This window comes from Apis mellifera, linkage group LG8 (assembly GCF_003254395.2).
Source record: "Apis mellifera strain DH4 linkage group LG8, Amel_HAv3.1, whole genome shotgun sequence".
NCBI classification, from domain to species: Eukaryota; Metazoa; Arthropoda; class Insecta; order Hymenoptera; family Apidae; genus Apis; species Apis mellifera.
In genome coordinates, this window is record NC_037645.1 from 12,294,112 (window position 1) to 12,307,171 (window position 13,060).

Sequence of the window (13,060 nt, forward strand, 5' to 3'; positions counted from 1 at the left end):
TATTTATTAGAAGTTTCAATGTAATTAAAATATAAAAGTTAAAAGAATTGTTTTACTTTTTTTTATTATATATAAGATATGAAATATTTTAAAAATAACATATAAAAAAACTTGTCTTAAAAATATATTTAAAATACGTAAATTATATTATATTAATTATGTTATGTTAATTTTATTTATTAACTATATAATAAATTTATATTAAATATTAACACAGTTATATATTATATAATACAAATATAATTTTTTATAATAAAAAATTGGGCAAAATCAAAGTATATTTATAAAATTTTGTATTAATTTTATTTAATTTTAATTTTTCTTTTTAAATTCAAAAATATTTTTATTGATTTTTTTATCAAAAAAAAAAGATAAATATTTATGATTTATTAATTATTAATATCAATTGAAGTTATTTAGATTTTTTGTTATATATTAGTTAAAGTTACAATATTGAAATATATTTATATTTCAATTAATGTTTTATTATGTTTAAGTAAATTTAATTTCATATAAATTTAAATGATAATTTTATTATAATTATATTATAAGATATTAACTTTATGAATATATTTTATATTTAGTATAATATATTTTTTTTAAATATTTCTTTTTGTTCTGTCATTTTAAAATATTATAAATCTGATAATAAATGAATAAAAAAAATTAATTTATATTTTCTTCTATTATGTTCTAATAAAAAAACATTAAAAAGAATTTACTTGTTAAAATATATCATAATTGTATTTTTTTTTATGTTTTCAGAATTTATTCAGTGTGTTCTTTTGGTGATCATTTGTGGTTTCCTTATTGGAAACCAAAAATTTTATACTACGTCACGGTGAGTTTCTAAATAACTTATAAATTGATTATGTAACTGTCAATCATTAAAGTAACTATTTAACTAATTGGTTATTTTTAAATAATTTGTTTTCTTAAAATTTAATTTTATGCAACGCATAATATTTTAATAAAATATGTTATATTTCATTAATATAATTTTCTTTTTAATTATCATTATAAAAATATTTAATGATTACATCATTACAACATTTTTATATGTTATAATTCTTTATCAAAAATTTCAGTATTTATGTAATGCGCTTTATAATTATTAACCAAAATAATATATTACAATATACAAAATTATAATTATTTAATATATTTTTATATAAAAAATGTTTTTTATACATATAATTAAAGATATTTCAGAAGCATATCTTACCTTTTAATGAATTAAAATATTGTAATTCTTTATGAATATAATACACAGATTGTATTATTCTTAAGTGGTTCAGTGTAATATTGGTTACTAATATTGGTTACTACTAGATTAACCTAACTGTTACACCATATCAGACAACAGTTATTTTAATCTGGATAGACATAATTATCTTAGAATTAGAATTGTACAGCCTTTGAAAAAAAAAGCAGAACATTAAAAACAATTTTTTTATGTATATTTTCTTGTACAATGAACTATGTTAATTTTTAAAACTCATTTATAATATTCTAAATATTTTTTCATTCCTTATTTATTAAATAATATTAATGATACATCTAATTCATTCTTTGAATTTTGTATCGGCGGTTTCTTTTTCTTTTTTTTCTTCTTTATTTTTTTTTTTTTTTTTACATAATTTTAATTATTATTTTTTTGAAATATTTTTGTTATATTTTTATCTTTCATAATTTATGTAATAAAGAATATAAATATATATATATATATATGTATGGTTTCACGAAAAAGTGTTAAAAAAATCAATTTGTTTTTGAATATGATTGTACATACAGTTTTATCAACTTATGTCAAGTGATAACGAGAACGGAAAAAGACAGTTTAATGTGTAAGGATCGAGGTGTTCAGAAGTTATTTAAAAGTTGACAAGTTTCGCAATATCTGAAGAATCGTGATATTTAATTATTTATATAATTTTTAATTTATAATAAAGAAATAAATATTCAATTTTTTTTTAAAGTGAGATCTGAAGTGATATCTGAAGTTGAGTACTTTTTGAAAATTATTATTTTTATCCAATTTTTTATACGAATACCATATTAATTTTTTTATAAACATATAATTTTATTGTAATTACGGAAAGATAAAATATCGATCTAATAAATCTCTGTTATCAATTTATATTCCGAATAATTCGAAATAAAAAAAAAAACAAATATATTTGAATCAGAGTTTAATAATAATAAATGATTAAAATAATAATAATAATAATTAATTGAAATAATATAAAATATACAAAAAAGTTTCTTAATCGCTTTTTTAATTTTTCATTACTTTTGTTGAATAATTCAAAAAAATTGATTTTTTTTTTTTTATATATATATATATAAAAAGAAAGATAATCTTATCTGAAAAATAACAACGAATAGTAGCTTTTATGTCGAAAATCGGACAAACGTGTCGTGAAAAATATTCTTGGAGGTGAATATAATAGAATTTTAAAAAAAAAATAAAATAAAATTTATATTATAAAATGTTGCTTAGAGGGATTGCATTTGCGGAAGCAAGACGAAATTCCGCTAAACGTATTTTAAAACCTCAAAATTCAATTTGTGAAAAGGATAACGCTGAATTAACTTACGATGGAGTCTTTCAATATAATTTTGGATCAATGGCAAATTCGTATTCTCAATCAGTCGGTGGATATAGTCCGCCTTCTCTTTCTCTCGTAAGTTTTTTTTCTTTTTTTATAGCTAAAAGTATCTAAAAACAGTAAAGAGAAACAAATTTTGTAGAGAATCAATGTGAGACCAAACATATTAATTAAATGTTTTGTTATTCTTATATATGAATAAAATTCTACAACATTGAACATTGAATAATGATATTAAAATTTTTTAAAACAATTTTTTAAAACAAAATAAAATTGGCAAAGAATTTTAAACATAGGTTTATTTGATTAAATTGTTCAATAATTCATGGAAAAAGATCAGAGTTGATATTTATTTGAATATATATGTGTGTGTGCATGCAATATTATTATATTATATATTTATATTCCTGTAATAATATAAAGTTAGTGGCAAAAGGTTCTGCTTCATTTTCATCAAAAAGTTTATTTTTATTCAAATAAAGTATTATTAAATTTTTCCAAAAAGTTATGGTATTCTTTTTTGTCAAAAGAAAAGCTATTTTAATATTTTACATTATTTTACACAGGTGTTTGCATAATTTATTTCAATAGAATTAGTTTATCCAATTTATTATAATATAATTTCATTTTATACTCTGAAATCATTTCTTTTAAATTAGATATTTTAACTTTAATATAATTATTTAAATTTATTTTAAAATAATTATTTAAAATAAATTACAACAGAATATATATATGTTGCATATATAAAATAATGTATACGTGACATTTGCAATGTACACCAAAAAAAAGTTCACATTTATTACCTTTGGTCTTATCAGAGCGTTGATAACGATTTTATCGTTGATAAAATCAATCGGAAAATTTTTTGTATTTTACATATATAATTACGAATTAATAACAATCAATGGGATGTCTTCGATATTTTTATTAAAAAATTAATATTATATAAAAAGAAGGAAAAAAAATTAAAAAAAAGAATACATTTAATTATTATACATAATTAATGAATCAGTGATGGTAAGATATGGAAATATAATATAAAATGTATTGAAATCAATATAATTCAATTGGAAAAATAATTGCAATTCAATAATAATGCTATGAACGTAATGAAATATCTTATGTATTTTATGTGAATGTTTTGCTTAAGTTAGTCTTTAATGGAAACATAAGGCACATGTGTAACGTGAACTTGATAACTGAATACAATACACTGGATGCAGCACATATGCACTTTTCGGTATTAATAGTTTAAATTCGTTCTTTTATTCCAACAATGCTTCATCCTTGCTTAAATTCAATTTGCAGTCATTAGTATCATTAGAATAAAATAGAATTTTAAAAACTTGCAAATATTTAATTTTTTTTTCTTTTTTAATTTTAATTTACACATTCTTTAGAATTGGAACTATGAAAATTTTCTTAATTTTCAATATCATTTCTTTTATTTCAAAGATAACAATTGAAAAAAATATATAACATTATTTTGTACAAAAGTAAGAAAAAAAGAGAAAGAATCTTTTATTAAATTTTATTAAATTGGTAAACTTTTTCTTCATTTTTATGAAAATTAAAAAATAAAAAGTAATCAATCAATTAAATTAATTCGAAACATTATTTTCTGAAATTAATTTTAACGATTAATATTGCAACTTAACCTTACTTATTATTATCATCGTTAATTATCGTTGGTAAATTAAAATTAAAACTAGCTGTATGGAACGAGAGGTTATGTTAACTTTTCATACGAGACATGATACGAAAAGATACAGAATACAAACATAAACGTTTGAATCGAATCGCGAAATTTCATACATATACATTAATTGGACGATAGCTGATAGATTCGATAGAATCGTTTTGCTGTATTGGATACATACATCTGTCAGTCCGTACAGTGCACGATTGGTCAGCGAATGTATCGGCTATTTCCGTTTAAGGAAACGAAGAAAGTGGATTAAGAATGAAAATAACGTAACGTGGTCTTTTTTTCTTTTTTTTTTCTTTCTGCTTTGTTTACTCGCATGTTTCGTCGACCATGAAGGAAGGTGAGGCGATATCTTTCGTCGCCACAGCGTCCAAGCTGGCCGCCGTGGAGGATGCCGCTTCGAAGGGGCCCGAGGCTTCGATTCGTTCGAAAGTCTCGCCCAAGGCAAGGGCCGCCTTGCAGGCCCTTCGGTCGCCGAGAAACAGAATATCAACACCTCTTACCCCTCCTCCAACGACAACCAAAGACGTCGAGACCATTACAGGTTAGTTTTCTTTGATCCGATCGTTGTACACATTGTATTTATATCATCCCATAATGATCGTTTTAAAAGACCAATTTTAATTTATTATAAATTTATTATAAATTTATGATTTTTTTTTTTAACTCATAGGCTCAAGACAGAAGTATTTTCCCCATCGAGTCAAGAACATGCATACAGTTTAAGAAAATATGCAATTACATTTACCTACATGAAAATATATAAAAAATATAAAAGTATATTCAATATATTGATTTATATATTATTTATTTAACTTCGTCCTGTAGTATTTTTTTTTTTTTTCTATGTCTAATCATTTTGAAGATAGAGTTTGTATCATTGTCAATTGAAACATCCTGATAACTTTGATAAACAAATGATTGACAAGCAAGTAATTGTAAAAAGAAATTATTTGATATTTGATTATATATAATAAAATATAATGAAATATAGTAAAAATATAGTAGATAGAAGCAAACTATATAAATGTGACATTAATGTTAATGATTTTTCTTATTAAAACTGGACTCTTGAAACGAGATATATTTATGGGATGATTTGTCATGATATATGTCATCTGTACTTTTCTTTTTCTCACATTTATCAAAAATCTTATCATTTAAAATCCGATTTTCTTTATTTATTTTACTGTTATCTTTATTTACTTTATCTAATATCGCACGCTTTAACCACAGTTAATTTTTGTTTAAAGAATATTTTCCATTATTTATTCTACGATTATTATTAATTTGGAAATATCAAGAAATCGTGCCACTATCTTTTTATTATTAATCCCGGATGTATTTAAAAATAAATTATTCTCAAGTCTAAGATCTTTCTGCTAAATATACATTGCAATTACATAATTTATTTTAAATTCGCACGGAAGAAATGTTTTTTTTTTTTTAGAAAAATTATTAAAAAATAGTTTTCAACGACTTACCTGCTCTTTTGTAGATATTATAAAAAAAGGATCACGGTATAAATAAGCACAGAATATGCACTTTTAACGTTTAATTTAATTTTTTAATTTAAAACCACCGAATTCGTTTAAATAAAAGTTCTCGAATAATAAAGTTTATTCCCGCGAAGGAAGTGCTCTAATCTTTGCGAACTCGAAGAAGAAACTATCCTCTCCGTTCTCGTGAACGAGTATTTTATGGTGTGGTCTGTGCACCTCCATGGTAAACGACATTCTCCGCTGGCAAATGATGATTACTTTTCTCGGTCATTATCATCATCATTATCGTTAAGATCATCATCATCATCATCATCATTATCATCATCATCATCATCATCATCATCATCATCATCATTATCATCACCATCATTGTCTTTGTCATCGTTATCTATTTTTTCATTATAATCATTCCATATAATATTTCTTATCATTTATATATATATAAAATAAATCTCTGTGCTATTTAAAAAAAAAATTGAAACGATATTACATTTTTTATACGTGAAGAAACGATTTGTGATAAAGACGATGATGGAAAAATTTTTTTTTATATATCGATTTTATATTTTTTTACGAACAATTTTTCGTGGATTTTAACGTAGATCTGAAAAAATTTAAATTCGATATTATATATTAATTCGGTGAGGTGAGGTTAGGTAAGAACGTTCGTTAAGCAATGTTTTGAATATGTGAAACGGATACGGTGTTTTGAATCAGCTGATGAGATAATTTTACAATTCTGACGGTGATGCCGAAATAACCAACGTTACTTTGTTACGTGGCATCAAAAATAACCGACCTATAAAGGGTCGATCACTTAACGAATCTCCTAATATACTTAAAATCTATTTATTTTATTAAAATAATTAGAATTAATCAATTAATTAATTTATCGTTGAATCGAAAGATAAAAATCTCTTCTCATCTGTAATTTCGTTTAAAAGAGGTCAAGGAGGAGAGAGAGAGATATTTTTAATTTCACTGGTTAAATCGATATATAAAAATAAAAATTTTGATCTTCCTGTACGAAGTTCAACCTTTCGTAAATTATTGCAATAAGATGGTTGAAAAATAATTTGAACTCGAAACTTTTTGAATTTTCAATTATTCTATTTATATTGATAATAATAAAAAAAGAATTATAATTTTATAAATAAAATTTCTGAAAATTATATTTAAAATATGTAAACAACATCATTTCAGATGTTTAATAAAAATTTTGATTTTTAAATTTTAGATTTAACACGTTTGATTATTATTTGAATAGAATTATGATTGAAATGAAAAAAAAAAAAAATAAGAGTGAAACTGTCGAGAGTAAAAACTTATGGAAATCGATCTTTTTTTCAATCGATCTATTTGGGGTTCGTAAAGAAACGAGATTGGCTGCAAGCCAATAGATTTGTGCTATTTTGTTCCGTCTGTCTAAAGCGCTAAGATCTAACCCGAGTCGCGAATCCGCGCGATCGTTTCCTCGACTCTCCAGAATTCTGATTTCACTAATTTTCTTTTTTTTTTTTTTTTTTTTTTTTTTTTTTTATTATGTAAAGTAAACTATCGGTTGTGATACGAAATTTTGATAATTTTATTTCCTTCTGAAAATGTTAAAAGTGTTTTGTGGAATTATAAATAATATTTATAATCCATCGATTATGAAATTATAATTACGATTATGTGCGCGTGTTCCATCTTATTGGTGTTAATACATTCGTGTTCATAACATTATACGTGTTTCTTTGTCACTTTTCTGTTTTTTTTTTTTTTTTTTTTTTTATGGTGAAAAAATAAAGTTTTGTATTTTTTTTTTAATACATTCGTGTTATGAAAGTTCTTATTTAATGTTTATACAGTTATGTCATTCGTTATTTATATAGTTATGTCATTCCTAGTAATACATTTATAGTACATTCGTTCGCAGAATAACATTTGTAACAGATTAAACTTTTAGACGAATGTAAAAATGATATAAATATGTTAATAATTTATATGTGTGAATAAATAAATAATAATAGGATAATATACGTGATAAAAAAATTTTAAATACAAAATATTAAATATTCGAATGATTGTGTTGAAGAAAATACAAAAAAGTACAAAAATGAAATTGAAATTAATTGATTGGAATTAAAGATTATGTACCTAGGTAGCAGTGAAAATCGGCCCAATGGCCCTGCAAAGCTTAAAAAAATTCTCGAAAAAAAGGAAGGCATTCTTAACAAATGGAGAAATGGTACGAAATTTTGTAAAGCATTCATTTTCCCTTTCAAAATAATGTTATATTGGTCAATCTTAAATTGCATTTGTTTATTTCGTTTTATAAAAAAATTTCGAAAAGTGTTCTCGTTATATTTTATGACGATATAAATGTTAGCTTTGTTATCGAATGAGATTGAATATATATTTTATTTCACAACGGCGCCACTAGATGGCAGCACCGGGAACATTACATAAACTTACAAGTATTTTCAAAAGAATATAGTGATAAATGTCACTTTATCTTTTCTTTCTTATAAAATGAAAAATACTTTTCTGATATTCAAAATTAATATATATTTTTTTATATTTTATATAATTGAAGAAAACATATTTAAAATATATTTAAAAAGTGATGGTAATTAATAAATCATATATTCAATTATTTACATTAATTAATATTTTATATACAATACATATTTAAATATCTTAAATATTATCAAAATGGAATTATTAAAAATAAATATTTCCAATTGAAATAATTATAAATTTATAATTAGTATATAATTTTATATTAAACTTTATTATAATAACTTATTACATAAAAAATAATCAAAGATTCGTTTATATATAATTGTAATATATATATTCGTTTATAAGTCACAAAAAATTACAAACTTTTGTAACAATATATATAAACTATACCTATTCATCATGTCATTAATTTGAATCCATTGTTTAATTCATTTTCAGATTACATATAAGGATTGCATATATTTGGAGATTATTTTTTTCAATTTTTACATTTACCTGCATTGATACCATTGGAAACGGAATTTGAAAGTTTCTTCCTATTTCGAATCACATTGAATCGTATTAAAAAAAGATGCATTGATTATTATATCAATATATAAAAAAATAAACGAAAAAATCATTCACTCTATTAATTACGCACATTATTGCCAGCAGGCATAGTTGTCTATCAGATTGAGCATTGGTATAAGTGGCTTTGTATTTCTAGTTAATTTAGCTTGACAATATGCAGTAGAATCGATTACGCCAGTGTTTCTCAAATTACAGTTCTCGTTGACAATGAAAATTCTTTTGTTACTTCGCAATTTCATTTCTTTCAATATTTTCGCTTCGAATGGATTAATAAATACAATAAATACAATAATATTTATGTTAAATTTCTTTTTCTTTTTCTTTTTCTTCTTTTCAAAATTTTCCAATCGAATAATTTAAAAAAAAAAATTAATGCTCTTTAACGAAAGTTAAAAATAAAATTCATAAACATATTGTAAAATTTATTAAAGCAAATATTATAAATGTATTTTGTGAAATAAAATGGAAGAATTTTTAATAAACGGTAAAATTAAAATAAACATTTCACTGATAAATAAATACTACTATAATAATTTTTAAATAATTAAAAATTTGCATGTGATAATCCTTGATGAAATGAAAATTTAATATTAAGAATAAAGTATCATTGATATTTATATAACAAAGTATAGAAAAACAAAATTTTAAGAGAATTTTTTATGAAAAATAGAATTATTGAATTTAGTAAAATAAATTAATACCAATAATATAAATATGAAATCATATTTTTTGTAGAGGTCTGCAGTGGAGGTGAATTACCAGAAGTTGAGATCATCAGTTTGCTAGAAGAACAAATACCTAGGTACCGTTTGCGAGCTGACACTCTTACTCAATTCCAAGGTAAATATAAATAATAAATAAATAAATAAGTAAATAGGACGTAAGACATGTATTCATCATTCATCATTTGTATCAAATATATTAATTCAAATGATATTTAAATTTATATTTTCACGAATATATTTATATGAAAAAAAAAAAAAAATCTTTATTATAGATAAAGTTGTAAAACAAAAGTATTTAAATTATTTAATATAATTTATGCAATATGTAATATTTGTGTGCAATAATGTATTGTAAAAGAAATACAATATAAAAAGATCAATTTACATTTCATTACATTAAACTACATTAAATGTATGTAAAAAGATTAATTACATTAAATGTAATTTAAAAGTTATTGCTAAGAAATGCATAAAATAAATATACATATTGCACACAAAGTTTTGATAGAAATTTTTTTAGTTCCTTTTTCATGAATTGTTTTTTAAACTCTTTACACACATATTTAATAAATGAACATAAATATTTTGAAACAACAGTGTTGATTCTTTCAATTATATATGCTATGTAAATTAGAAGTAAAGATTCAATAATTGTGTTCAAAAGAGTGGTGAAAATTATATTATTGGTTAGTAAGAAAAATGTTTTTTACAATTTTTGTTTCTAAATTGGTAGTTGTTTTTTTATTATATTATTTTATTCAATAACATCACATCAATACAATTTTAAATTTAATTATAATTTTTCATCATATGATATTATTTATTATTTATTATTTATAGGATACGAAAACGCTGATTGGTTCATTCCATCACCGGCCCTAAAATCTGTCGACACTGATTTGAAATTATCGCCGGATCAAATCCGGGAGACTCTTAATTACTTTAGTAAGTAATTATTTATATCATCTTTTATTATTTCTCTCTCTGTCTCTCTTTCTATATATATTAGACAAGTTTCACTTTATATTGGTAAGTATATATAATGTATTATTATTATTTTATATAAAAATAATATCATATTCATATATTTGGTATATGATGATATAATAAATAATATAATATATTCATAATTCATTTTTTATGAATCTAATGTAACGTTAAAAAGAATTTGTAATCAGAAAATGAACGCGTTTTAACTCTTAATTTTCAAATATTTCATCTCAGAATTTCTCATAGAAAATTGTAGTTATTTATTGTCATTATAAATCATGCCTTAGTCATTTTATTTTTTTTTATTGATAAGCTAACAATTTAAACGATAAATTTTTACCTTTATCGTTCATTTGTTATCGTTAAATTGCGATAATATTCTTGAATGTTTTATTGCTTGAATACTTTATTTTCTGTTCTGTTTTCCAAGTTTTTGCTTATAATCAAATTGTTTAAAGAATTGTCCTCCCTCCATTATTTATCGATTCTTTATATCATAATATTAATTTTTAGTAAATAAATTTTACTAAATTTTCTTTATTAAAATATATATATATATATATTTTTTTCTAAAGTCAATAATCTAATATTTCATATATAAACGTATCTTTTTTTATCTTCTAAATCATGTATTGTTAGAAAATTATATGATTATAATAGTGTGTTTTATAACTCGTATTAATAACTCGTAAAATTTTAAATATTTTTCCATTTCTTTATCTAGATTTTAAATAATAAAAAAATAATATTTACATATCTTAAAATACTTTTTTCTTATATAAAATATTATTTTATATTTTTGTGATAACGAGTCGTGTAATTAGGCGCTCTTTTCTCGAATATCCAATCATAACAATTTTCCGGAAGAGTCCTCAACCAATCAGAGCGCTTGACCCAGCAGTGCTGCTGGAACTTCCATAGTCCATAGTGTATTTTAGTCGCCGCTCGTCCTCCACGTTGGAAGGACGTTCTGCGTCTCCATTGTTATATTGTGTATATATTAAAAAAAAAAAAAAAAAAAAAAAAGAAAAAATAAAAAAAGAATTCGTCTAATCTTTTATTAATCAAAATAACATATTATCTTCACGTTATATTTATCAAAGAGTCTAACAGTGATATAAATCTTGTAAAGTGACAATTATAAGTGAAGTGTTAATACATTTTCTTTTTTTCCTTTTACAAATTTTTATTCATGATGTATAATTCAAAATCTATCGCGTAGGTTTTTTTTTTATTTATTACAACAGATAATATTTTTATATAATTTTATACATAAATTATACATAAATTTGTTTCATAAATATTTTTCGTGAAATAATGCTACAGTGAAAATTCAAGATATTTTGTTTATTATTAATTTTCGTAATAAAATTAAAGATTAAAATTGGAAATTTGTTACAAAATATAATATTAACGTGTTATTGTTACAAGAATTGATAATATTAAATATGTGAATAGAATATTTCGTTAATTTTGTATTTTTACGTTAAAAATATTCGTTATCAAATTTTTATTTATCTTTTGTAATAAAATATCTTGTATTTATGAACGGGAATATAAATAATTTTCCGATTTAATTTAGAGAATTTTTGAAAGATTAAAATATTAAAAGATACGTGAAGCTATTACACGATTAGGTTAGGTTAACACGATATAAAAGTAACATTTTTATTTAATTGATGAGATAAATTAATATATGCTTTTTTAACAATGATTTATTAAAATTTTAAAGAATATATTTTAAAAAAATGTCTTTCGTGAAATTTAATTATGTAATGAAAAATGTTTTAGAAATGTGGATTCTAAAACACATTTGGATTGAATTAGGTTAGGTTCGTAAAATAACATATTTTATTTAAATTTTACAATAAAAATGAACATACGTTTATAAAAAAATTATATTAATTTTCGTCAATATCTATAATAGAATTGCGAGTTAAATCAAGTTCAAATTTATTATTATTCATTATTATGATATAAATAATATTTTTTTTATACATCGATTTCATAATAATACATCTTACTTTTAAAACATATTTTATTTGAAATATTTATGCCTTACAGTTTTAAATATTTAAATTTTAACTTTAATTTCACTTTGCAGCAAATTCAATATCTATAGCGATATTATCAATATTATATAAGATTGAGACATTTTTATCTCCGTAAACAAATCATTGTTAACACAACATTTCAAAGATATTTTCCTATTTAATTTTGATTAAGAATTGATTAAAAATTATTTGCTTTATAAAATTTAATCAAATTACACAATTACAAATTCATCTTGGGTAATTTTTATGCACATACATATATTTAATTATTATTCACATAAAAGTTTAAACGAAAAATAATGATAAGTGATATTAAAAAAGTTAAAATTATATTATGATCTAAAGTGGAATCAATTTTAATTTTTTATTTTTTGAGGAAAAAAAAAGA

General features: G+C 21.9%; 1 protein-coding gene across 6 annotated transcripts in view; it reads left to right on the forward strand.

The window, feature by feature from the left end:
• The window catches only part of LOC410101 (trafficking kinesin-binding protein milt), a 28,495-nt gene that overhangs the window by 733 nt on the left and 14,702 nt on the right, over positions 1-13,060 (forward strand). Inside the window, exons 2-6 of one of the 6 annotated variants that reach the window (XM_393589.7) lie at positions 766-841; positions 2,504-2,687; positions 4,660-4,867; positions 9,639-9,743; positions 10,469-10,573. In XM_393589.7, coding sequence (XP_393589.3) covers positions 2,631-2,687; positions 4,660-4,867; positions 9,639-9,743; positions 10,469-10,573 — 475 coding nt within the window. In that variant the 5' untranslated portion in view covers positions 766-841; positions 2,504-2,630. Of the gene's footprint in view, positions 1-765; positions 842-2,414; positions 2,688-4,659; positions 4,868-7,920; positions 8,056-9,638; positions 9,744-10,468; positions 10,574-11,628; positions 11,837-13,060 lie in introns of those variants that run through there. The other 5 variants (XM_006569779.3, XM_016913576.2, XM_006569778.3 and 2 more) reach the window with 5 other exon arrangements.